Below are 22672 nucleotides of genomic sequence, written 5' to 3'. Positions count from 1 at the left end.
TAAATCCTGTGCCTAAAGGACTTGTTGCCTTTCAGAGGCACTACAGTAGGACTGATCCAGCAAAGCCTAAAACACTGGCTGCCTGTTTTGCCTTGCACTCACCCTTTATGGACCAGCACATACAGGGTGGCTACCAGGAGGACGGAGACTCCCTTATCACAGGGAGTGACATGGAGAAGCCAAGAGGTGAGGGGGGTAAGTTACTACTGGGGACATTCCCATTGCACTCCAGAAGGAAATGTTTGCCCATGAGAGCAGGCAGAGACTGGAATTATCTCCCAAGGGAAGCAGTGGAGTTCCCTGCACTGAGCAGTTTCCAGACTCACCTTCCAGGGTGCTGAGCCAGCTCATTTCAGCTCATTTAGGCTGGACACGAGGAAAAATCTTTTCACAGAAAGGGTGGTCAGGCACTGGAGGTGGTAGAGTTGCCATCCCTGGACATGTTTAAAAGCCATCTAGATCTGGTGCTGGGGCCATGGTGTGGTGACTGGCTTGGTGGGGTGGGTGAATGGCTGGGCTGGATGATCTCAGAGCTCCTTTCTGGCCTGGATGATTCTGTGATTCTCTGTGATTTCAAGTCCACCATCACCTAGAAAGCTTGGACCAGAGGGTGCTTGGGGTCATTTCCAACCTGGCATTCTGTGATTCTAGCCCTAGCTCTCTGAGTCTGCAGTGACACCTTCCCCTGCTGCCCTCGGGTGGGTCCTGGCATTTGGCCACAGGCTGAGGTGGATCAGGAAGCTTCCTGTCCCACCCAGCCGCCTCGACTCAGTTCGTCTGAAGAATTGTAGGTGTGGCCTGGCAGGGACACAGGCGAGGGCACAGCTTTCCTCCCACACGAGCAGACGGTGGCACTGCTCGGTACTGAAACCACACACACGGAGCACAGCTCCTCCTCAGCCTCCCGCCAGGCCTGGCCGCGGGCCGGGCCGCACGCAGCCGCCAAGCCCCGCAGAAAGCTCTCCTTCCGCAGCGGAGCGGGCAGGGCGCGCGCCTCGTTGCCACGGCAGCAGCGGGCACCCCGCCCCTGGGAGCGCGCATGCGCCGGGGCCGCGCCCGGGGCGTGCGCGGGGTTCCGTCACCGGCCGCGCATGCGCGGAGCCGGCGCGGCTCTGTCAGCTGGGTCCGGCAGCGCTGCGTTCCCTGCTCTCTCCCTGACCATGTCGTACGGACCGCTGGACCCCTACCGCCCCGGGCCGCCGGCCCCGCCGCGGGACTTCGGCAGCATCATCCAGACATGCAGCGCCAACGTGCAGCGCATCGCGCAGTACAGTAAGTGCGGCCGGGCCCGGCGGGGAACGGAGCGGCTCGGCCCGGCCCGACCCGGCAACGCCCCGCCGGGGCCGCGGCGGAGCTCTGCTCGGGGTCCCGCGGGAGCTGCCGTTCCCCGGGGCTGGCAGAGCCTCCGTCAGGACGGTGCCGGGCCGGGGGAGCCGCACAGGCCCGCGCCGTGAGCTGCCGGCAGCGGAGCCCCCTCCGCCGTACGCGGTCCCTAGCAGCTCGTCCGCTGCCCTGGATGTGGTGCGGGGTTTGTGTCACCGTGACCGAGCTGCGCGTTTCCAGCAACGCTGAAGCCCTCCGCTGCCCCTGGCTTGTGCCCCGCTCTGGCTCCCCTTGCGGGGCCGTCAGTGAGGCGCTGAGACGGGAACGGGGAGCAGAGGCTGTCGCGGTCGTCCCCCAGCCTTGCGCAGGGCACAGGGGAAGCTGCATGGCAGCTGCTGGCGTTGAGCTGTCCCTGCCCTCCTCACTGATGGCCTTCCGCAGGGAAGGCTTCAGCCGGACAGGTTGCCCTGAAGGCAGGGTACTTGCAGTTCCTTGGTCATGTGGCTGTGGTTGGAGAAAGTGATCAGTGTGTCAACAGCTAATCGTTTGAAATTCTTGTATTGATCGCTGAAATACTGCTTACTACACACTTCCAAAAGCGGCTTTGATCCCATCCTCAGTGCTAAAAAAGGCGTTAGTTGTCCCGATCTGCAGGTTTTTTAGGGCAAAGTCAGTGGAACACATTGGTTCTTCCTAAAGTTGTTGATTACCCAATTCAGTTCAACGAAGCTATTAACACAGCTGGAGCTGCTGTGCCTTTGCTCAGTCACGATCATTTCCTCACCATACAGGCACAGCTGCTAGCTGAATTGCTTCTGAGTTCACCAGAGCACACGGGAGCTGTCTGGGCTTTTTCCTTTTTTGCTTTACACAATGGCACTGGTGTGAGCTTCCCCTTCGACTTGGTTCAGCTTCTCTTCCTCACAGGGCAAGCCTCCACTATCTCATGACCAGCAGCCTGTCTGGATACACTGACATTCACACATGAAACGGCCTTAGAGATTGTATCAGGGTGGGTGGGAACAGGCAGAGCATCTGACTGAACATTCTGGTCATTTACTTTATTACACCTTTATAAAAGCTTGCCATTCAAACCTGGCAGCAGAGATGCTGAAGCCTTAAGCCTCTCTTCATTTCTCCTTCCATTCCTTATCTGGCAAACAGTGGTGACCACTGGCTATCACTGACTGCTTTTGGGAAAGTGTGTTTCACACAAAACAAACAGAAAATGGGTGACCTGAGGTGGCAAAGCTGTTGCTTGCAAGCCTGCTAGATTACCTAAGCATCTGGAACAGAGGTAACCGTAAGTGTAAAATAGACACTGTGGGAAAGACTTTTCAGCCTAAAATTGAAGGGGTTTGGAAAGTGAAAGGTGCTGGCTGAGGGAGCTCTCAGTGCTGTGTGAACACTCCCTATGAAGAGAATCAAGTCAGGAGCCCCAGCTCCTGCTTTTGGCCTCCCAAATGAGGCCAATGAAAGAGTTTGCTCTCATTCTGTGTAGCCTCTCTGCACTGCTGCTGGCTGAGGTAAACTGAAACATAACAAGCTGCGGGACCTGGCTCGAAGCAGGACAGGAAGCACAGGGCTGGCACAGAAGTGAGATTCACAAACAATCTTCTCCCAGTGGAGGAAGAAAATAGATCATAAAGTATCTGGACATTAGAGCTCTTTGAGATCCACATACAAGGTGTCCTCCATATGGCTTTTGTCTCTTTGACTTGACTGTGAGCTCTTCTGATGTTCTTGTGGCTGACAAAGCTGTGAGGTACCTGCAGCTTTCTTGCTAAAGCCATGTTCAGCTGAGTGCAGCAGCTGAACAGCTCCTCACTGCTTAGGAGTCTGGAATTCTCTGAGTTTTGCTGGGTGCAAAAGCAGAATCCTTGCCTGATTACTGACACATCCTATTGCAGTCTTGGCCAAGTTGCCCTTGTTCTAATCCACTGGGCATTAAAGGAAGGGCCTGTTGGAGGAGTCTGATGTTTCTTCAGAAACACAGTGAATGACCTGAAGTGGCTTGCTTCAGGCTGGAAGCAGCAATGGCACCAGTGGGATGGATGTCACTGATTTGGAAGCAGCTCTTCACGGAATCACAGAATGTTAGGGGTTGAGTCCAACGCCCCCTGCTAAGGCAGTCACCTAGAGCAGGTCACTCAGAAACACATCCAGGCAGCATTTGAATGTCTCCAGAGGAGACTCCACCACCTCTCTGGGCAGCTGCTCCAGACCTCCAGCACCCTCACAGGGACAAAGTTTTCCCTTCTGTTCCCCTGGCACCTCCTCTGCTCCAGCCTGCCCCCAGTGCCCCTTGTGCTGTCCTTGGACATCCCTGAGCAGAGCCTGGCTCCAGCCCTGCACATCTTTATCCCCAGCAATGAGGGCAGCCCTCAGGCTCCACTGCTCCAAGCTCCAAGCCCCAGCTCCCTCCACTGTCCTCACAGGAGATGTTCCACTGCCTGCAGCAGCTCTGTGGCTCTGCTCTGGACCCTTGCAAGCAGTTCCCTGAGGCCCTTCTTGAACTGAGGGACCCAGAACTGGACACAGTATTCCAGATGCAGCCTCACCAGGGCAGAGTAGCTCTCACTAAAGGTATTTCAACTCAGTTCAGCTGTCTCAGTTCAGCTGATCAGTTGTATTAAACTGATCCTCCTTGATCTTGCCTCTTAATGCTTGATGGGACAATGTTTGATTTCCTGATCAATTGGAGCCAGGCAAACTTTGTGCTGCTGCCATGATGCCCCAGTGTCTCCAGCAATGGCAGCAGTTGTGCAGTTGCAGATTGAAGTGGCTCAGCTTGTTGATCTGTCCAAAAATGATCTGAGGTAGAGGAAGTGGGGAGAGAAGATTGGTTTGTGTTCTAGGTGGGTTAGCAGTTTGAGATGATTCTCTGTGTGGTTGCATGATCAGCAGTGCCTACAGGGGGAAATGGGGAAGACATAGGGGAGAAAGAGGACTGGAGTAGCTTTCCTCACTACAGCCTGATTGCAGATCAGTGCAAGCTAATCATGAAGGGCAATTTGCTGTCTGCTCTTCTTGAAGGATTGTTTGTGCTGGACTTGGAGAAGGTTTGGGCTGTCAGGAGTAGAAAAACTTAGGTTTTTCTTTTTGACTGGTAGTAAGCCTTGGCTTTTTCACTGGGTTTTTGTGCTTGGGTTTGGTTTGGTTGGTTTTTGGTTGGTTGTTGGGTTTGTTTTTCTGAACAGAGCACTAACAGTTAAGTAACTTTAGAGCATGCAGAATGTTGAAGTGGCAACACAGCATAATAAAGTTGTTGTGCAGCACTGATAGCCTAGGGCTGGTAGAATCAACCAGGTGTGTTATTTGGTCTAAAAAGGATGAGGAAGAAGAGTGCAAAGCTTTTACCTCCATGCACTTGTCCCCCAGGGTGTATCACTGTCACTTCTTCATCTGAGGGCTGCTCTCTTGGGCTGGATTGTGTCTAAATGGAGATGTTTCCAAACCAGTTTGTGTTTAAAGCAAACAATGGAAGTGAGCAAAGGATGTGACTTGACAGCTTCAGTCAAGTCAAACATTGAGACAAATTCTTTGGGGAAAGCTGGAAGAATACACCTAAGGAGGAATGAAATCCACTAGAATTTGTCTTACTAACTCATCTTTTCATCTTCAGCTGCTCAAATAAAGAATTTGATGATCCAGCTGGGAACCAAGCAGGATTCCAGCAAGCTCCAGGAGAACTTGTAAGTATTAACTAAGCTAACATTTGCGTAGGTTCTCTTTCATTTTTGTCTGCATTGTGAGAGGACCTTGGTTTGGAGATGCTTGGTGAGCTACATGTAACATAGTCCTACTGATCAGAAATGACTGGCTGCATTAAGTCAGTTACTGGATGAATTAAGGTGTTTCTGCAGGACTCTGGAGAAGCCATTCAGAACTACAGGAATGGTTAGAGAATATTTAGTTTACTTGCAAAGAGTCAGAGGACATCAGGCATGCATTAGTTGGACTCTGAGAACTAGCCATAGTAGCTTCACTTGTGACTTAGAACAAACCTGTGCCACAGGAGATGTTTGGCCCTCACGTAAGAGCAATAAGCAAAACCAGCAAGGAAGACCAATAAATGATGAGGGAGGAGCTTGTGGGACAGGTGGATTTAGGCACTAGAAAGATTAACCAGCCTGTGTGGCAACCAAAATGCCACATGTCATTCCAGAAGAAGAATATGGCAGTGGGAGCCATGGGGAAGATATTTAACCAGAAATAGTCCAAACTGCCCCCTAGAGAGGCTGAGCAGGCAGGCTGTGTGTCTGGGCATCTTTCACAGTCTTGGGATGCACAAACTGCAAGTTATGAGAAGAGTAATTTGTAGAGTCATTAAAGAAAACTTGTAAGTAAGTTCTGCCTTTATCTCCTGAGGTGAATCTCTGAGTGTGCAACTTGCCCTGTGTTAGAACAGCTGAGTTTGGGTAAGTTGATGGTTGGTGTTGATAATTGCCTTACATTAGAAGGGTGGGGTCAGGTGAGATGAGCAGATTGGAGCCTGGGTGGTGGAGAGAGGAGTTTGCCTGAGCTGCTCAGTTGCCTGGATCTGTATTTAATCTATAGATTAAGGAACTAATCACTAATCAAATAACTTTCCAGTTAATTGTGTTTAGAAGTGGCCCTGCTCTCTAGGGCTAGAGTGGTTGTGCTCCACAAACAGTCAGCTGCCATACAAACCTAGCACCAAAATGCGTTGAGGAGGGGCTGGTTATTCAGCTCACACTGCAGCTCAGCTTCCCCAGCCTGAGCACTCTGTACCTACTGGGCTGCTGAGCTGCACTTTAGGCATCTCACACCCACTGAGTGGCAGAAGGCCTGGCCCTTGATTCAGTGATTTGTGCCTTCCTGGTCTGCAGTCCTAGACTGCAAAATAAAACTCCTGGTTCTGTTCTCAGTGGAGCCCTGGCAGTCTCTCTAATCAGCTGCACCTCTGATGTGCCAGGTGATGTCTGTGCATGAGGCTGTGTCATGACTGTCTGTCTGCAGTGTGGTGCTGGTGAAGGTGCTGCTACACTGCATCCTTTGCAACCACAGCTTCGAGTTGCAGTGTGGTTGGAAAACATGAAGGCTCAAGGGAAAGCCTTGCACTTCCCAAAGTAGGAGCTGAGTCATTCCTCCCTCTGACCATTAATTTTCACCAAAATACAAGATTTAACATCTCTGAGTCTCTGTAGCAAATGGGCATTTAACCAATGGAGTTGGCAGTTCTGAAGTGAGCAATTACCAACTGGCTCAGGAAGAGTTTGTACTAAAAACTGATGCTGCTCACTGAGTGAAGTTCTGTCTTCCTTGAATTTTTCTCTCTCATCTTTTAAAACCTCCTCATTAGCAGGGAGCACAGAACTTTGAACCTCTTCTTAAAGGGTAGTCCAGAGTCCAGTTGATGGTAAAAGCTAAAAGTGCCTCCATGTTCCATTAGGGTGAAGGCCTCACCAGAATGATGGAGAGGGTCCAGAGGAGGGGCAGGAAAATGATCAGGGGGCTGGAGCAGCTCTGCTGCAAAGACAGGCTGGGGGTGTTCAGCCTGGGGAAGAGAAGGCTCCAGGGCAATCTTAGAGCTGCCTTCCAGTACCTGAAGGGCTACAAGAAGGCTGCAGAGGGACTGTTCCCAAAGGCCTGCAGGGACAGGAGAGGGGCAATGGTTTGAAATGAGAGCAGAGCAGATCAAGACTGGATGTGAGGAACAAGTTCTGCACCAGTAGGGTGGTGGAACACTGCAACAGGTTGCCCAGGGAGGTGGTTGAGGAACCATCCCTGGAGATAGTAAGGTGAGGCTGGACAGGGCTCTGGGCAACCTGATCCAGTGGAGGATGTCCCTGCTGAGTGCAGGGGTTGGACTGCATGAGCCTTGGAGGTCCCTTCCAGCCCAGCCCATTCTGTGATAAACTGTGGACCATTTCAGATCCCTTGCTTGCTCACTGTGTTGGAAAGGGAAATGCTCAGAGTCTGCATCATAGGTAGAAGCCTTTGTGCCTGTGTTTGCCCTTTCAGACAGCAGCTCCAGCACTCTGCAAACCGCCTGGCCAAGGAGACCAATGAGTATCTCAAGGAGCTGGGCTCTCTGCCACTTCCCCTCTCTGCTTCTGAACAGGTAGGCACACAGAATCTGCCTGCACAGTTTTCAAAGCACTCAGTTCATGAAACTAGCTTAGACCTCAGCCTCAGAGAGAGCAGCCTCCTGCAGAGTTGTTGCAGGGGGGATACATTAAACTGGCTGCATTCTGACTGCTTGTGACTGGGAAAAGAACATTTCCTGCAGGCAAAGTGGTACAAAACTTCATCACGAGAGTAGGAAGCCCTAAACATTTGGGGGGGTTGGAGGATGCAGTGCTGCTTTTCTGAGTAAATCACCTTTAATATTTAATAGGGCAGGAGAGGGGATTCTGCCCCTTGGCTCTGCTCTGCTGAGACCTCACCTCCAATCCTGCCTCCAGCTCTGGTGTCCCCAGCAGGAGAAGGACACAGAGCTGCTGGAGTGAGTCCAGAGGAAGCCACAAAGATGATCCAGGGCTGGAGCAGTTCTGCTATGAGGCCAGGCTGAGGGAGCTGGGGGTGTTCAGCCTGGAGAGGAGAAGGCTCCAGGGGGATCTCAGAGCTGCCTGCCAGCACCTGAAGGGATCCTGTAGGAAGGCTGCAGAGAGTCTTTTCCTGAGGGTGTCTGAGACAGGCCAAGGGAGAATGGTTTGAAGCTGAGGCAGAGCAGGGTTAGAGTGGAGCTGAGGAAGAAGTTCTTCAGTGTGAGGGTGGTGAGAGTCTGGCACAGGCTGCCCAGGGAGGCTGTGGATGCCTTCTGCCTGGAGGTGTTCCAGGCCAGGCTGGATGAGGCCCTGAGCAGCTGAGTCTGGCTGAGAGGTGTCCCTGCCCGTGGTGGGGAGGTTGGATCAGATGAGCTATGAGGTCCCTTCCAACCTGAGCCATTCTGTGACTCTTTAATAATAAGTTTAAACACAGTTATTTTTCAGCAATGTTATTAACAAAGTGCCTGGTGCTCTGAGGCAGCATTTAGGATAACTCCCAGCCAACTGCACATCAGTGTGAAATGTGACCACCCCAAACAGCTGCCCCTTGCATGTGATTGATCAGCAGCAGGGAAACAGCTGACTCACCTGACTCATATTTAAATAAAGCAAAATACAGTGAGGCAGTGATTCTGACTTTGGCTCTTGCCAAACAGGCTTTTGAGTTCTCCCTTCCCATGGAAAAATGAAGGGACAATCTGGCTGCTGGTATTTCCTTGCTCTGCTTCCAGTCAGTATCACAGGCCTGATGTAGCTCAGTTTGGGGCTGCTGTGTGGATGTGGGTCAGCAGATGTTGTCCCAGCCTAATTCTGTGCTTGGAGGTTTATATGCACAGCCATGTTTTGCCTGTTTGTTCTGCAAATATCTTTCAGTTAATCTCCCTCTGGTGAACAAAATCCTGTCATGTGCATCTCACTGAGTGCTGCAGGGACCTGCAGTGGAGGCTGCTGGAGCAGTCCAGTCAATCAGCAGTAGCTGGCAGAAGGGTTATTGCTTCTGGATGTCTCAGATGGAGGCTGCAGTGTATTGGAGGCTGCTGTCATGGTTTATTGCAGAAGAAATTAATTGCAAACATTTATTTCCTTGGAATTGCTGAAGCCTTGATAGAAACTCATTGGAGGATTGCAGTACTGGAAACCCTGCAGTTTGAGGCAGCTGTTGGGAGTACCTTTAATAGAAAACACAAAAATGGAGCTGTGTCCAGTTCTGGGTCCCCCAGCACAAGGACATGGAACTGTTGGAGAGGGTCCAGAGCAGGCCACAAAGATGAGCAGAAGGCTGGAGAGCCTCCCCTGTGGAGACAGGCTGGGAGAGTTGGGGCCACTCAGCCTGGAGAAGAGAAGGCTCCAGGGAGACCTTAGAGCAACCTTCAAATACCTGAAGGGGCTGCAGGAGGGCTGGGGAGGGACTTGAGACAAGGGCTGGGGGTGCCAGGATGAGGGACAATGGCTTTGAGCTGGGAGAGGGGAGATTGAGACTGGAGATAAGGAAGAAATTCCTTAGAGTGAGTGTGGGGAGAGACTGGAACAAGTTGCCCAGGGAGATTGTGGCTGTCCCCCCCTGGAAGTGTTCAAGGCCAGGCTGGATGAGGCCTTGAGCAAGCTGGGCTGGTGGGAGGTGTCCCTGCCCATGGCAGGGGGTTGGCACTGGGTGAGCTTTAAGGTCCTTTCCAAGCTAAACCATTCTATGTGAGCACCCCTGAGCCAAGGTTTTTCACAACTTCTCCTCACTGGGATGTCAGCACTCCAAAGAGATGCTCTGTGGAGGCTAAATAAGTTGATACTGTAAAGTGGGGAGAAAAGATAAACTGAAATGGTTATCAGGACTAAGAATGTTCTCTGACCAATGACAGCAGACTTGTAGTGTGGCATGGCTGGGAGAGACAGCTCATGGCAGTGCCTGATGGGTGTTGACATCAGTCCTGGAGTTGTGGAGCTTCCTATGATGGGCAGAAAGTTAAGGGTTGTCTTGTCAGGACATGAGTAAGTTAAGTAGCACCAGATTGGCTAAGTAAAGGCATTACAGTAGCCAAAAGGTACATAATTAAACGTGGCAGGTTCCTGGGCCATGATTTGAATGAAAGCAATGATGCAGCAGAGCTCTCAACTTCATACTTACAACTGGACTAAAACTAGAGAAACCTCACTGCCCCCAAGGTGTTCTGCAGCAGGCAAGGCACAGAGCACTCAGTATAAAGAATTCAAACAGGGTGGGGGTTTGTTCCCCCCAGCACCCCAGGGGATCCCTGGAGTGCCAGCACTCACTGTTGTTGTTCCCAACAAGGCTCTGGCAGTTACCTATCGTGAATGGCCACATCTGAACTCTGGGTTTTGTTCCTGCAGCGCCAGCAGAGGCTTCAGAAAGAGCGTTTGATGAATGACTTCTCCACAGCCTTAAACAACTTCCAGGCAGTCCAGAGGAGAGTGTCAGAGAAGGAAAAGGAGACTGTGGCAAGGGCCAGAGCTGGCTCCCGTATCTCTGTGAGTACTGAGACAAAACCTGCTGCTGATGGAGGGAACTGGGAGGTTTGGAGAGATCTTGTACCTCCCTGCCAATCTCGCAGCTACAACTTCCTGGGGGCAGATGAGGTCTGGGGGTGTTAGTTCCATTCTAGATGCTGTAAGCAGGCACTGATTTCAGAGTGCTCCTTGTGAGTGTTAGTAGAGGTGAGTCTGGAGGAGGGCCACCAAAATGATCAGGGGTTGGAGAACCTCTGCTGCAAAGACAGGTTGAGGGAGCTGGGGGTGTTCAACCTAGAGAAGAGAAGGCTCCAGGGAGACCTTAGAGCAGCCTTCCAGTACCTGAAGGGGACCTACAGGAAGGATGAAGAGAGACTGTTTACAAAGTCCTGCAGGCACAGGAGGGGGACAGTGGCTTCAAACTAGAGGAGAGCAGATTTAGATTGGATGTGAGGAACAAGTTCTGCACCAGGAGGGTGGTGGAACACTGCAACAGGTTGCCCAGGGAGCTGGCTGAGGCCCCATCCCTGGAGATATTCAAGGTGAGGCTAAACAGGGCTCTGGGCAACCTGATCTGGTGGAGGATGTCCCTGCTGAGTGCAGGGGGTGGAATGGATGAGCTTTGGAGGTCCCTTCCAACCCAGACCATTCTGTAACTGTAAATCTGGTAATTGCAAACATTGTGAGGATGAGATGAGAAGTCAAAGTATAGCTACTAACAAAGTGCTGCAGGCTGCTCTTTGCTTGACATCAGCCCTGGACTATGAAATGTAAAAGATGATTGGGAAACTGCGCACACCTTAAATTGCATCTTAAATCTCACCCTGTGTTTCTTTAGTTTCTTGCAGCCCCTGTCCTACCAATACCTCCAGTGTATGTTCAAACCTTCTTCCTGCTGGGTTTTGACAAAGCCCTAAGCATTTATAATAAAAAGGCCATTTTTGTCCCCTTGCCTTGGGCTCTGTGTTGAGTAACCATTCATAACTGCTGCAAGGGAACACATTGATCTGCTGGGTTACACTGAGAACCTTTTGCTATCTGTTGAGAAAAGAAATGCCAAACAATGACAGCAGATCTGAGTAAACAGAACAGGTACTTTGATTGCTCTGACTTGCAGAGACAGTCTGAATCTAAAAATTACATCTAAAGATTAATGTAGATCTAAATTAACCTAATTTAAATCTGGAAGTTGAAGTGCCAGTGGCTTTCTCAAAGACCTCTCTGGACAGATATGCTTTACCCTGCCTGGTGAGGCTGCATATGGAATATTGTGTCCAGTGCTGGGCCCCTCAGTTCAAGAAGGACCTGAGGGAACTGCTTGAGAGAGTCCAGTGCAGAGGCACAAAGCTGCTGCAGGCAGTGAAATATCTCCTGTGAGGACAGTGGAGGGAGCTGGGGCTTGGAGCTTGGAGCAGAGGAGCCTGAGGGCTGCCCTCATTGCTGGGGATAAAGATGTGCAGGGCTGGAGCCAGGCTCTGCTCAGGGATGTCCAAGGACAGCACAAGGGGCACTGGGGGGCAAGCTGGAGCAGAGGAGGTGCCAGGGGAACAGAAGGGAAAACTTTGTCCCTGTGAGGGTGCTGGAGGTCTGGAGCAGCTGCCCAGAGAGGTGGTGGAGACTCCTCTGGAGACTTTCCAGCCCCACCTGGATGTGTTCCCTTGTGCCCTGCCCTGAGTGACCCTTCTCTGTCAGGGGGGTTGGACTCATCCTCCAGAGGTCCCCTCCAACCCCTCCCATTCTGTGATTTAAGATTCTCCTGTAGCTTTGGGGAGTGGCCCTGGCAGTCAGCAAGGCTAATAACTGATTTCTGTCTTGCAGGCTGATGAGCGGTTCAGAGAGGAGCAGCTTGTGTCCTTTGATAGGTAACTGTTCCTTCTGCTCCTGATGTTCTGCTCTTAACTCTGTCACTGAAGATTTTGTGGTGAATTGGGCAAGGCTCTGCTAGTGGAATGCAAGGCAGAAAGATTTGAAATGCAATTGTTACAGTGCTGTAAATATACAGTGTGAAAAAAGAACTGCCTAGGACAGAGTTTTGTCCTCATTAAATGTAGATTTGCTGCCCTGAGGAGGATAGCAGAGTCCCTAGAGTGTGGCAGTTGGAGCTCCTCATTCACTGGACTGTGAGCACAAGATCACCAGACACAGTTTCTCTCACTGTGACTCCTTCCATAAAGAGTCCCTGTTGTGGATTTGGGTGTTCTCCAGCAGCCTTCTTGGAGCTGTTAGAGTAGTGGATGAGGCTGCCTTGAACTGAGACGTCCTGGATGTTGTGCACTGGCAAACTAGTCCTGGAACATGCACAGAACAGAGCACTTCTGTCACCTGCCAGAGCAGTAACTGTGCCTGCAGAGCTCACAGGCTTGGAAAGTGCTCAGCAACTGCACGGGATGGGAGAGAGAACTCAAGGCACTGCAGAAGTGTCTCTGACCCTGTCTGACTTTCAACTGTTGGAGAAAACTGGAATGAAATCTGTCAGCCTTGTCTGTATAAATCCTTCAACTTTCTAAATCAGGAGACCTGGCTCACACACCCAGCAAACTGCACCTCAGCAGGGCAGCTCTTGATGTGCAGCTCATTCAGTAGCCCATGGCCAGCTGGGCTGCCCAGGGAGGTAGCTGAATCACCAACCCTGGATATGTTCAAAAGTCATTTGGATGTGGTGCTTGGGGATATGGCTTAGGGATGAACTTTGTAGAGTAGGGTCAGTGGTTGGACTTGAGGATCCCAGGGGTCTTTTCCAACCTGGATGTTTCTGTGATTCTGTGATACACAAATGCTGTGATCAGTGTCACTGCAAGGGGAACCAGACAGTTACCTGTTCATGCAGAGGCTCCTAGCTTGGTGAGAGACAGTGACACACAACAGCTACTCCACACTCAGAAGTGTGCTACGTGTCAGAAAATTCTCCCTTAGATACCTGAAACCCTGCTGCCATCCTGCAGCTGGACTGGGTATGGTCAGCTGTCTTTGAGCTACTCCTGTGGTTTATCTTCATTCCCTTTGGCACCTTGAGACTTTAAGACTTGCTGTGTGCTGTTGTGTACCTGGAATGTTGCAGTGCTTTCCAGCACACCTCTGTGCTGAGAAGAGGGAGATGCTGCCCTTGAAGAACTTTATATGCTGACATTGTAGGTACATAGAGGTGTTGGAGGTGCTGCCTTCACTGTAATTGCTGTAACTTGTGCCAGCTTATCAGGAGAGAGGGAGCCTGGCATGCAGAGCTATTTGTATTTTAGCATCTCTTTTGGTATGTGAGGTTACTGCTAGACCAATGAGTTCAAATACTAAACCCCTTTAATCTCCAAATGCCAAATAGCAGCTGAGACTTTGAATGCAGAATCTTTTCTTCTGGTCATGTTGTGCTTGCAGGCTGCTCTCTGTCAAGTCTTTCACTTTGATTTCTCCTGGTTTAGGGGATAGTGACAGAGGGGAGGAAGGTACAAGGATTTAAAAAAAATACAGGAGAAGTTAGAACTGAAGTCAGAAGGCTTCCTCTGTAGTGCTGCAGATAACTGCCACCTCCTAGACCTGTGCACCTAACTCAGTGCTTTCCAGCCTCTTCATTTTTCCTGACCTGTCTCTTTGTTTCAAATGTTCCAGTTTGTAACTTATCACAAACCAGCCCTGTCTCTGTATACAGCTGCAGGGCCAGGACCCTGGGGGGTGTCTTGTAGGAAAAATATCATCTTGAACTCCCTGGCACTTTGCTGTAAATGGACTGGGGAAATACCTGTGCTCAGAGAGAGTCCAACTTCCTTTCCATCTCTTTCCAGCGGTGAAGATTGGAATCAAATGCAGTCTCAGGAGGAAGATCTGGCAATAACTGAACAGGACCTTGAACTCATTAAAGAAAGAGAAACAGCAATCAGGCAATTAGAGGTGACCAGTAGATCCTGCACAGTTTGGCACTATTGGGAGATAATGCAAAGAAGTCTGGCAGTGCTAACTAATGGGATGGGCTGAGGAGATCTGAAGGTGGAGGAGTAGAGTTCCTTGTAGAGAGGACTAATACCAGGATCAGTCTCCCTGTTCCTGTTGAAGGACACTAGGTGCATTTTCCTTTGGTTCTGACTGGTGGTCCTTCAGAGGTGGTAGGAGTGACTCAGGATGTTCATCTCAATCCCAGATTGTTTTGCTCGTGCCATGAAACAGATATTCCATTGCAGGAATGTTGTAGGCTCCTCTGTTAACCCCAGGTTCCATAGACAGTAGCATCAAGGAACCTTGGTCAGTGAATGGTGGTGTCTGTCCTGACCTTTTGGCAATGCTCAGAAGAGGAACTGAGAGTGAAGATCAGAAAAATTGTACCTAATGCTTGTTGTAACTTCTTAAACTGTTGTCTTCAGGCAGACATTTTGGATGTCAATCAGATATTTAAGGATTTAGCCATGATGATTCATGACCAAGGAGATATGATTGGTAAGTGTCTTGGGACAGTAATTTTCTTTTTGTTTGCTACCTGTTTTGCCTACCTAGATTAATTTTACCAGTATTTTGGCTCAAAAGCATTGCCTTGGTTTTATTTTTAGACCTTTGAAGCTCTGAAAAGTGTTGCAATGAGTTCTCTTCTTTTTCCACAGATAGCATAGAGGCAAATGTGGAAAGTGCAGAAGTCCACGTGGAAAGAGCCAGTGAGCAGTTACAGAGAGCTGCCTATTATCAGGTAAATTCTGTCTGCTGGGACTGTTGAGCAGTAATGGAACAGGCAGGACAAGACACAGAGTGGGGACTGCAGCACACCAAACGTGAAAACAGCTCCTGCAAGCTGGCACTCACTCAGAACTGTGCTGTAAGGAATAGAGAAAGCACCTGAGTCAAAAACCCAGCACTGGCATGAGCCTTCTGCTGCAGAGGATGTCTGCTCCTCCGTGTAGGTGTGCTCAGCAAGTTCAGTGCTCGGCTGTCCTTGCTGTTCTCAAGAGTCAGAGCAATTAAACAAGAACAAATTCTCCTGTTTTCTCCATCTTGTAAACATCAGCCAAGGCCCTGATGCACAAAAATCCTGGCCCAGACTCAGGAAGCTACCAGTGACTGGAATTTGCAGCACCCTTCTTTCTAACTGCTTTGTTTCTATCCTGTCCTCCCTGTCCCATCAAACTAATTGCAGTAGTTCTCACTGCTGCTTCAGTCTCCCTTGTGTAGGATATTGAATGTTTTCTGTGGGTTCCTTTCATCATTACTGCCCCTGTAGGTCCAGGTTGTGTGAGGGAATAAAGGTCCTGCTTCAGTCAGAGTCTCACTGCTGGGGCTTGAGGTTTCCACACAAGATCAAAACTGGGATTCCCAAGCTGTTCAGTGGGGAGGTTCTAGAAGGCAATGAAACTCCTGTGCTGTTGAGCAAACGAGTGGTGGTGGGGAAGCAGCTTTTGCTACCTGGCAGCATTTAGTTAGTAGTTTTTTCCCTCTCCATAGCTGGCTTTAGAAAGCTTTGAGGTGTTACAAATCCAAGTCTGGTTGCTTTGGATGTTTTTCTGGATGGAGAAGGAAGTGGTTCTATAGAACTATCCTCACATGCTTAGATATCAGGTTAAAACCATTTGGTGTGTGTGGACAAACTGGAGTTTCCTATGATGAATAAAGTGATCCAAGCTGTCCAATGCAAGTAGAGTAACTGTACAGTAAATCATTTAGGCTGTGGAAATGCAACACTATTGCCACACCAGCCCCAAGTGGCTGAGAGGAGATTGTATCAGAGAACTGCTCAGCAGTTTTATTACTTATCTGGAAGATCTAAACAGAGATGTGTGGCCTTCCTCTGAAGCCATGCTGGTGTCCCTTGGGATGAAAAGCATGTGGTAGGTGTTCCCAGGTGCTCTTTTTTGTAGCCAGCTTAATATCAAGCTTGTTCCTTAAGGGGAGTAGAACTTGTCACATTTAGACTTAATTGCACCTCTGAAGCCATTGTGCTCCTGAAACTAAAAACATTTTGCAGTTTAATGAACATGCAGAAGTCTTCAGACCACACAGGCTGCTTCTGGTCAGGCCACACCTTGAGTGCTGTGTCCAGTTCTGGGCTCCTCAACTCAAGAGAGATGTTGAGGGACTGGAACGTGTCCAGAGAAGGCAGTGAAGCAGGGGAGGGGTCTGGAGCCCAGCCCTGTGAGGAGAGGCTGAGGGAGCTGGGGGTGTTCAGCCTGGAGAAGAGGAGGCTCAGGGGTGACCTCGTTGCTCTCTACAACTACCTGAAGGGAGGTTGTAGCCAGGTGGGGGTTGGTCTCTTCTCCCAGGCAAGCCAGCAGCAGAACAAGGGGACACAGTCTCAAGTTGTGCCAGGGAAGGAGGAAGTTCTTCATAGAGAGAGAGATTTGCCATTGGAATGTGCTGCCCAGGGAGGTGGTGGAGTCGCTGTCCCTGGAGGTGTTCAAGAAAAGCCTGGATGAGGCACTTGGTGCCATGGTTTGGTTGATTGGATAGGGCTGGGTGATAGGTTGGACTGGATGATCTTGGAGGTCTCTTCCAACCTGGTTCTCTTGAACAAGCACAGGTACCAGGTCTGCTAAATCAGTGACACTAGCTGGAGGATTTGCTTTTCCTTGTCATCTGCTCCTGGTGTCAGTGGCTTTTTTGTCTTCTTTTCTTAGAAGAAATCCCGTAAGAAGATCTGTATCCTGATTGTTGGCCTTACTGTGGCCTGTATAATCATAGGACTCATTATCTGGATGTCAGCAAAATGAACTCTCCAGGTGGATCCTAGTCTCATTGCTGAGATTCTTTTCCCTCAGAGCGAACAGGCTGACCAGGCTCGGAAATGAATTGAGAGAGCACAAGCTGGAACTACTCCTAGTAATAGATATTAGCAACTAATGTGCAGATAACTAGTGTTTGGAATTAGTGAACCATGGAGACAGTATTTATCAGTTTCTATACAAATTATATTGTTTTATGTAACAGAGATCTATCTCGTGGGTTTGCTTTCTGTACTGCATTATTCCCTGTCCCAACTGTATGCTGAAGTGTGATCAGTAAGTGGAACTGTCTTGGTTTTGACAAGTGGCAACCCTATAGCATTTTCTGTGTGTGGGTAACTTTGGTGGACTGGAATAAGAATGACTTTCAAAGAGGGCACAACAGCAATGCACATTACCTTGGTCCAGCAGTTTCTTAAAGTCTCCAGTATCTGCACCATGGTTTTATTAGTTTCCAAGTGGCTGTGGTCATGGATTCTCTCGAAGAGAAAGATTTCATTGCAGGTGTGAATGGCAAGGAGGAGCACGCATGGGTGACAGCTGGAACCACTGCGTGCTGCTCAGTGTAGCCTTGTGGTGTTTCTTTTCTCAGCACTGTTTGGGTGGTTGTTTTTTTTTTTTTCCAAATTCCACATTTGAGGACAGGATGTTCTTTGAGTTACAATCTAACAATACAACTTCCTTAGAGACTGTAGCTGGTTGTTTATTATTGGACTTTCCAATGCTGACTCTCAAGCACTAGAAATACAAAGTTTAGCTGCACTCTCCTATTTGTTTGCAGAAATTTCCAGGGATAAAAGTCACACAAAGATAAGGAAGTAGGCACCAAAGTTTGCCAGCTAGCAAGATAGATGACTGGTAGATGAAATCTTGCTTCTGAAGAAGTACTCTTGAAGCTCAGCTCACCTGTAGTGTACCAGTAAATATTATGTGTGGCTTGTGAACATCTGGTGTTTCCCATGCTTTATGAAACAAGGTGCAGCAGTTAGCTGGGTTTTGTGGGCTGAGGATGAGTGTGCAAGCAGAAGAGGGCTGGTTCCAGCTGTCTTGCTAGTAGAGCTGGTCTCAAGGTAGCAGCCACTCCTCGCTCTTATGTAGCTCTGAACTGACATCCACTGAGGGAACAGAAATCTGTCCAAAGCCCAACTGAGTGTGGTAGATGCAGCATACTGACCCATTTTGTATTTAATCCTTATTCCATGTCTCCTGTATAATAAAGTAAATGTGAAGCTGGGAAGGGAGGTGTTATCCCAATTGCTCAGTGGTTTGCACTATTACACCATCATTCCATCTAACACCCATCAATAAACACTTTCAAAAGCCTGTGTCAGAGCTTCCTTCTCTTGCAGTTTAGACACTGGCACAGGGCTGTTTGCAGTGCTCTCTGTAAGCTGGGCTGACTTTGTATCAGCAGTGCTTCTTCCAGCTTTAATGCAGTGGTCCCTGCTTCTTCCAGAGTGCAACTAGCTGGAAATACTGAGCTGCTTTCACAGGGACATACACAAAACTCCTGTGTGGAGAGCTGTACAGTAGCTGATCACAGAAAAAATAATCTGATGCCTTAGAAATAGTGTTGGGTCAGCTTTGACTATTTGCCTGTTGTTAGGATGTCAGTTCTGCAGAGTCTGTGCAGTAAGATCTGACTTGAAAGCAGGGGACCTGTGTGTCATTCCACTCCTTATTTGAAAAGTTCCTCAGTGCTGGTGCCTGCTGCCTTGTGCACTGCTGCATGGGGAGAGTCCTTTGGATGTCACACTTCTGCACTTAGCTCCTCACTATTCTGAAAGGGAGCCTGGGTGCACTGATGGTAGGATCCATCCTTACTTGTGTGTTTTAGTCCTCTGGCAACTGGGATGGAGAACTGCAGTCCATCTTACTGTCATTCCTGACTCCTGTCTCTTTCATCATTGAACTCAGCAGCAGAACTGCTGCAGGGACTCTTTTTAACCACAGTTTTGACATTTCCTGACCATGAAAAATCACTGCTGTTGCTGCAGCAGCCTGGCACAGAGCTTTCCTGGCTCTCAGATGTGTTTTCTGCCAGCCCAACATCTGCTGGAAACTTACTCTGGGAAGGCTGGTGCTCGCTGTGAGAGCCAGCAAAGGATTAGCTTGCTCCTGGCGCCTGTGGGAGCTCTCTTTGTTCTGCAGAGCAGCGAGGACCTCAGTGCCAGCTGCTGGCAGAGCTGTCCCTGGAGCCATACCGGAGCACTGTGGGGACTCCCTCCGATAGTAACAGTGCACGACGAGCTGCCTGCCACCTAGCTGGCCTTGCTGCTCGCTTGCTACATAATGGGTGCTAAGAAGTTGTTCAATGGGTTCCAGGGAGATTATTCCCCTGCCTTTACACTGCAGCTTTTTACTGAACCTCCCTCCAAGTACCTCCCTCCTCTCGCAGCACCGAGACGGCGGCCGCCAGCTGGGAGCGCGAAGGCGACCGGGGCCCGCGGGCACACGAGTGCAGCGGGAGGAGCCAGCGCTGCTCCCCGAGAGCCAGGCCGCCCGCCGCGGACAGCGCTGAGCCCAGCGCTGAGCCCAGCGCCGAGCCTTGCCCCGGCCCAGGGCGGTGCAGCCCCGCGGCTGGCCCCGCCCCGCCAGTGCCGCGCGGGGCACGCTGGGATCGCCTCGCGCGCTGGTCCGCCAGCTTCCCAGCCTGCCCTGCGCCCGCCTGAATGGGGCAGAGGCAAGATGGCGGCCAACGCGAACTCGGCCGGCGGCGGCGGGCTCTCGCTCTTCGAGTGCCCCAGCTGGTGAGCCAACGGGCCGGGACCGGGACCGGGACCGGAGTCGGGGCCGCGGCCGCTCGCCGCTGGTTGTGCCGCGGGCCGACTGCGACGGAGCGCGGGTGCCCGCCGGGCCGGGGGAGTGGCGCGGGGCCGGGCCCGGCGGCGGCCGGGGCTGGGGAACATGGGGCGGGAAGGGCCGTGGGGCTGAGGGAGGCCGCCCGCCCGGGCCTGCGCTCCCTGTCCCCGCAGGGGTGGGGGCTGGCTGGCTGCTGCCGCGGCGGGGTCTACCAGCGGGGCCAGGCTCGGGGTCGCACAGTCCTGCGGGTGCATCCATCGGCAGCGACTGCCTGCGGGCTGCCTCGGCTTCACGCCAAAGGGCAGCGCTGGATGAAGCTTAGAATGCTGCCCGGAGATGCCATTTCTCTTCCCAAGAGCTTAAATAGAATATGTGATGTGGTACAGATTCAGTTCTCTGATCAAGTCACGTATTCCGTGTAAAAAATCAACCGGCTTGAAACTAGCCTGATTTTTTTTTTTTTTTTTATTAAGATGTCAGGGCAAAGCGGTGTGTTGCAAAAGCAGTATCAGGTCCATGGGCTGGGCTGGTTTTGACCCGTAGAAAGGTCGGTGCTGGAAGGGATCTCTGGAAATCATTTGGTCCAACTCTGTGCTGAAAGCAGGGCCTTAGATTAGGTTACCTGGGGCCCTGCTTCATTTGCTTTGGATTTTCTGATACATTGCTACATAGATATATGCTGTACCCTTTGCTTTGGGTGCCAGAATGTTGATTACTGAGGGGATGTCTACAGGTTTAAATCACATAGAAAAGGACAGAACGTTACAGCTGAAACGTCAAGCCCTATGTGTGTGTGTGAGCTGGCTGTGTGTCCATGCATGGCTGCAGGCTTTAATTGCATTGTCATCTGCTTTACACTACAGGACCCCTACCTTTCAGTCTTCAGTGGCACTGCTCAGTGGATGGATGTTTAGTGAAGATGCTTTTGAATTTTTTAATAAGTGCTTTCTGCAGTTAGTAAAAACATGTAACCCTCTAATGGGAAAGGATTGCTCCTGTATTTCAGTGCTTTATTTGTACTGAGCATATACACTAACAAAAATCTATAGGAGATGAGATGGTGCTCCATAAAATGATGACAGAGTAGAGTAGATAAAGCCAGAAGTTACTCAGTGTTAGTACTTTCTGGACATTTGGAATAGCATTAATTTTTTTTGGCCTTGATATTTTTATACAACTGGCATTCAGTGGTGAATTTAGATGACTTTGAAAGGTATAAGATGAACACCTGGAGAATTTTAATCTGTGAAATGTTTACTTTCAGTTACATACCTGCTACTGCTATTCATGGTATTTTAGTAACCTACAAGCTGTTGCACTACCCATCAGGGTGGTGGAACACTGGGACAGGTTGCCCAGGGGAGGTGGTGGAGGCCGCATCTCTGGAGATATTCAAGGTGAGGCTCAACAGGCTCTGGGCAACCTGATCTAGTGGAGGATATCCCTGATGACTGCAGAAGGGGTTAGACTGGATGAGCTTTGCAGGTCCCTTCCAACCCAGACCTGTGAAATACATCTGTAGGGGAGGACTGGCACAGCTGTACCTGTGAGGAGCTCTTCACCTGCATACTATCTGGCTCCCAGTACAGACAGAGCAGGGTCTTGCAGGCAGACAGCTTTCTTAACTCTGCTGCTGCTGACCTGTTTTGGGTTTGAAGCACAGCCCCTTGTGCTGAATGCCAGAGAAATGAGGTGGATGAGTTATCAGGGAGGTGGTCGAGGCTGATTTACATCCAGAAGTAAGGGGATGATGTGTGGGTGCCAAGGCCTGTTTCATTCTGACTCTTCTAAGGTTTTTGATTATCTGCTTATCTTGCAACCTGAATGGGCCTCTTACCATAGCACTCTAAAATCCTTCTTAGGCAAAACAAGGCTTGTACAGGGATTCTGCATTTGAAGAGGCTCCTTTGCCTTCATGCCTCTGCTGTATGTACGCACGTTGCAGTATTTTAGAGACCAGATTTGGGCAGGCTCTGTGTTTATATTGGTGTCGTGCAAAACCTGCCCGATGTAGCCTGATCTTAGTCCAGCTGTCATGCCTGCAGCTGGCAGTTCATGTTGGTGAAAGATTCCTTTTTGTGGGGAAAAACATACCATGTAGGACTTCTTCTGAAACAGGTCATTTGTTGTTTCCTAAGTGTGGAAAAAAACCCAACAACACAACAACAAAACCAAACCACAAGACCAAACAACAACAAAAATCTGACAACAACAGAAAGAAAACCCCACACCAGGGGACACCCTTACTGACCCCAGGAAATCCTCACAGTGTAGCAGGAAGCTGGTAATGGGCAGGTTCCAGTTCCAGTGTTTGTGTTCTGTTAAATGGGCAGCTGAGAACGAGCATTACTGGGCAGCTCTGGATGAGGGGTTCCACTGCCTCATCCAATAGGAAGGAGGAGCTCTTCTACCAGGTGGATTTATTTACTTCTGGTTTATTTTCCTAGTCTGCACAAAAAGCAGAGTATGCTTGATGTTAAAGCTTTACATGACCTCTGCTGGCATCTGCAGAGTTACAGATTCTAGCTCACAGTTTTACAGCAATTATTTTTTGCAGAGCAAAGAGCACATGGTTATGATACTGAGTAAGTGATGGGTCTTCAGTAAGATAGGACTCTTCAGAGTGAAAGTGCTTTGCAGTAGCAGGCTTATACAAATGGTTTTGTTATTTGAAGCTACCAGCAAGTCCTGTTGTAAAGGTATCCTGCAGGATTCTTGATGTCATGCACAAGCACTGAAAAGTCTTGTGTTCAGGTAGTGCTGTAGATCCCAGGGAAGTTGTGGATGTCCCCTCCCTAGAGGGGTTCAAGGCCAGGTTGGATGAGGCCTTGAGCAACCCGGGCTGGTGGGAGGTGTCCCTGCCCACAGCAGGGGAGTTGGAACGAT

The 22672-nt window shown here is 50.1% G+C and overlaps 2 protein-coding genes across 2 annotated transcripts in view; both read left to right on the top strand.

The window, feature by feature from the left end:
- Positions 1–1160: 1160 nt before the first annotated feature.
- STX12 (syntaxin 12) lies at positions 1161–18298 on the top strand. The gene is made up of 9 exons (XM_054395469.1): positions 1161–1272; positions 4949–5018; positions 7312–7411; positions 10182–10319; positions 12117–12160; positions 14072–14177; positions 14645–14717; positions 14879–14961; positions 16880–18298. The coding sequence occupies exons 1-9, from the start codon at positions 1161–1163 to the stop codon at positions 16970–16972; spliced, it is 819 nt and encodes a 272-aa protein (XP_054251444.1). The 3' UTR covers positions 16973–18298.
- Positions 18299–19672: 1374 nt separating this feature from the next.
- Positions 19673–22672, top strand: part of PPP1R8 (protein phosphatase 1 regulatory subunit 8) — a 28470-nt gene continuing 25470 nt past the window's right edge. Inside the window, exon 1 of the mRNA XM_054395222.1 lies at positions 19673–19734. Coding sequence (XP_054251197.1) covers positions 19673–19734 — 62 coding nt within the window. The remainder of the gene's footprint in view (positions 19735–22672) is intronic.

The sequence above is a fragment of the Indicator indicator genome, chromosome 33 (genome assembly GCF_027791375.1).
Source record: "Indicator indicator isolate 239-I01 chromosome 33, UM_Iind_1.1, whole genome shotgun sequence".
Taxonomy (NCBI): Eukaryota; Metazoa; Chordata; class Aves; order Piciformes; family Indicatoridae; genus Indicator; species Indicator indicator.
This window is presented reverse-complemented; position numbering and strand designations above follow the sequence as displayed.

Excerpts from the sequence above, each read along its gene's own strand:
- STX12 (XM_054395469.1), top strand. The coding sequence starts at position 1,161 with ATGTCGTACGGACCGCTGGACCCCTACCGCCCCGGGCCGCCGGCCCCG. Across the intron at positions 5,019-7,311 it reads AGCAAGCTCCAGGAGAACTT|ACAGCAGCTCCAGCACTCTG; the intron begins GTAAGTATTAAC and ends TTGCCCTTTCAG. Across the intron at positions 10,320-12,116 it reads GAGCTGGCTCCCGTATCTCT|GCTGATGAGCGGTTCAGAGA; the intron begins GTGAGTACTGAG and ends TCTGTCTTGCAG.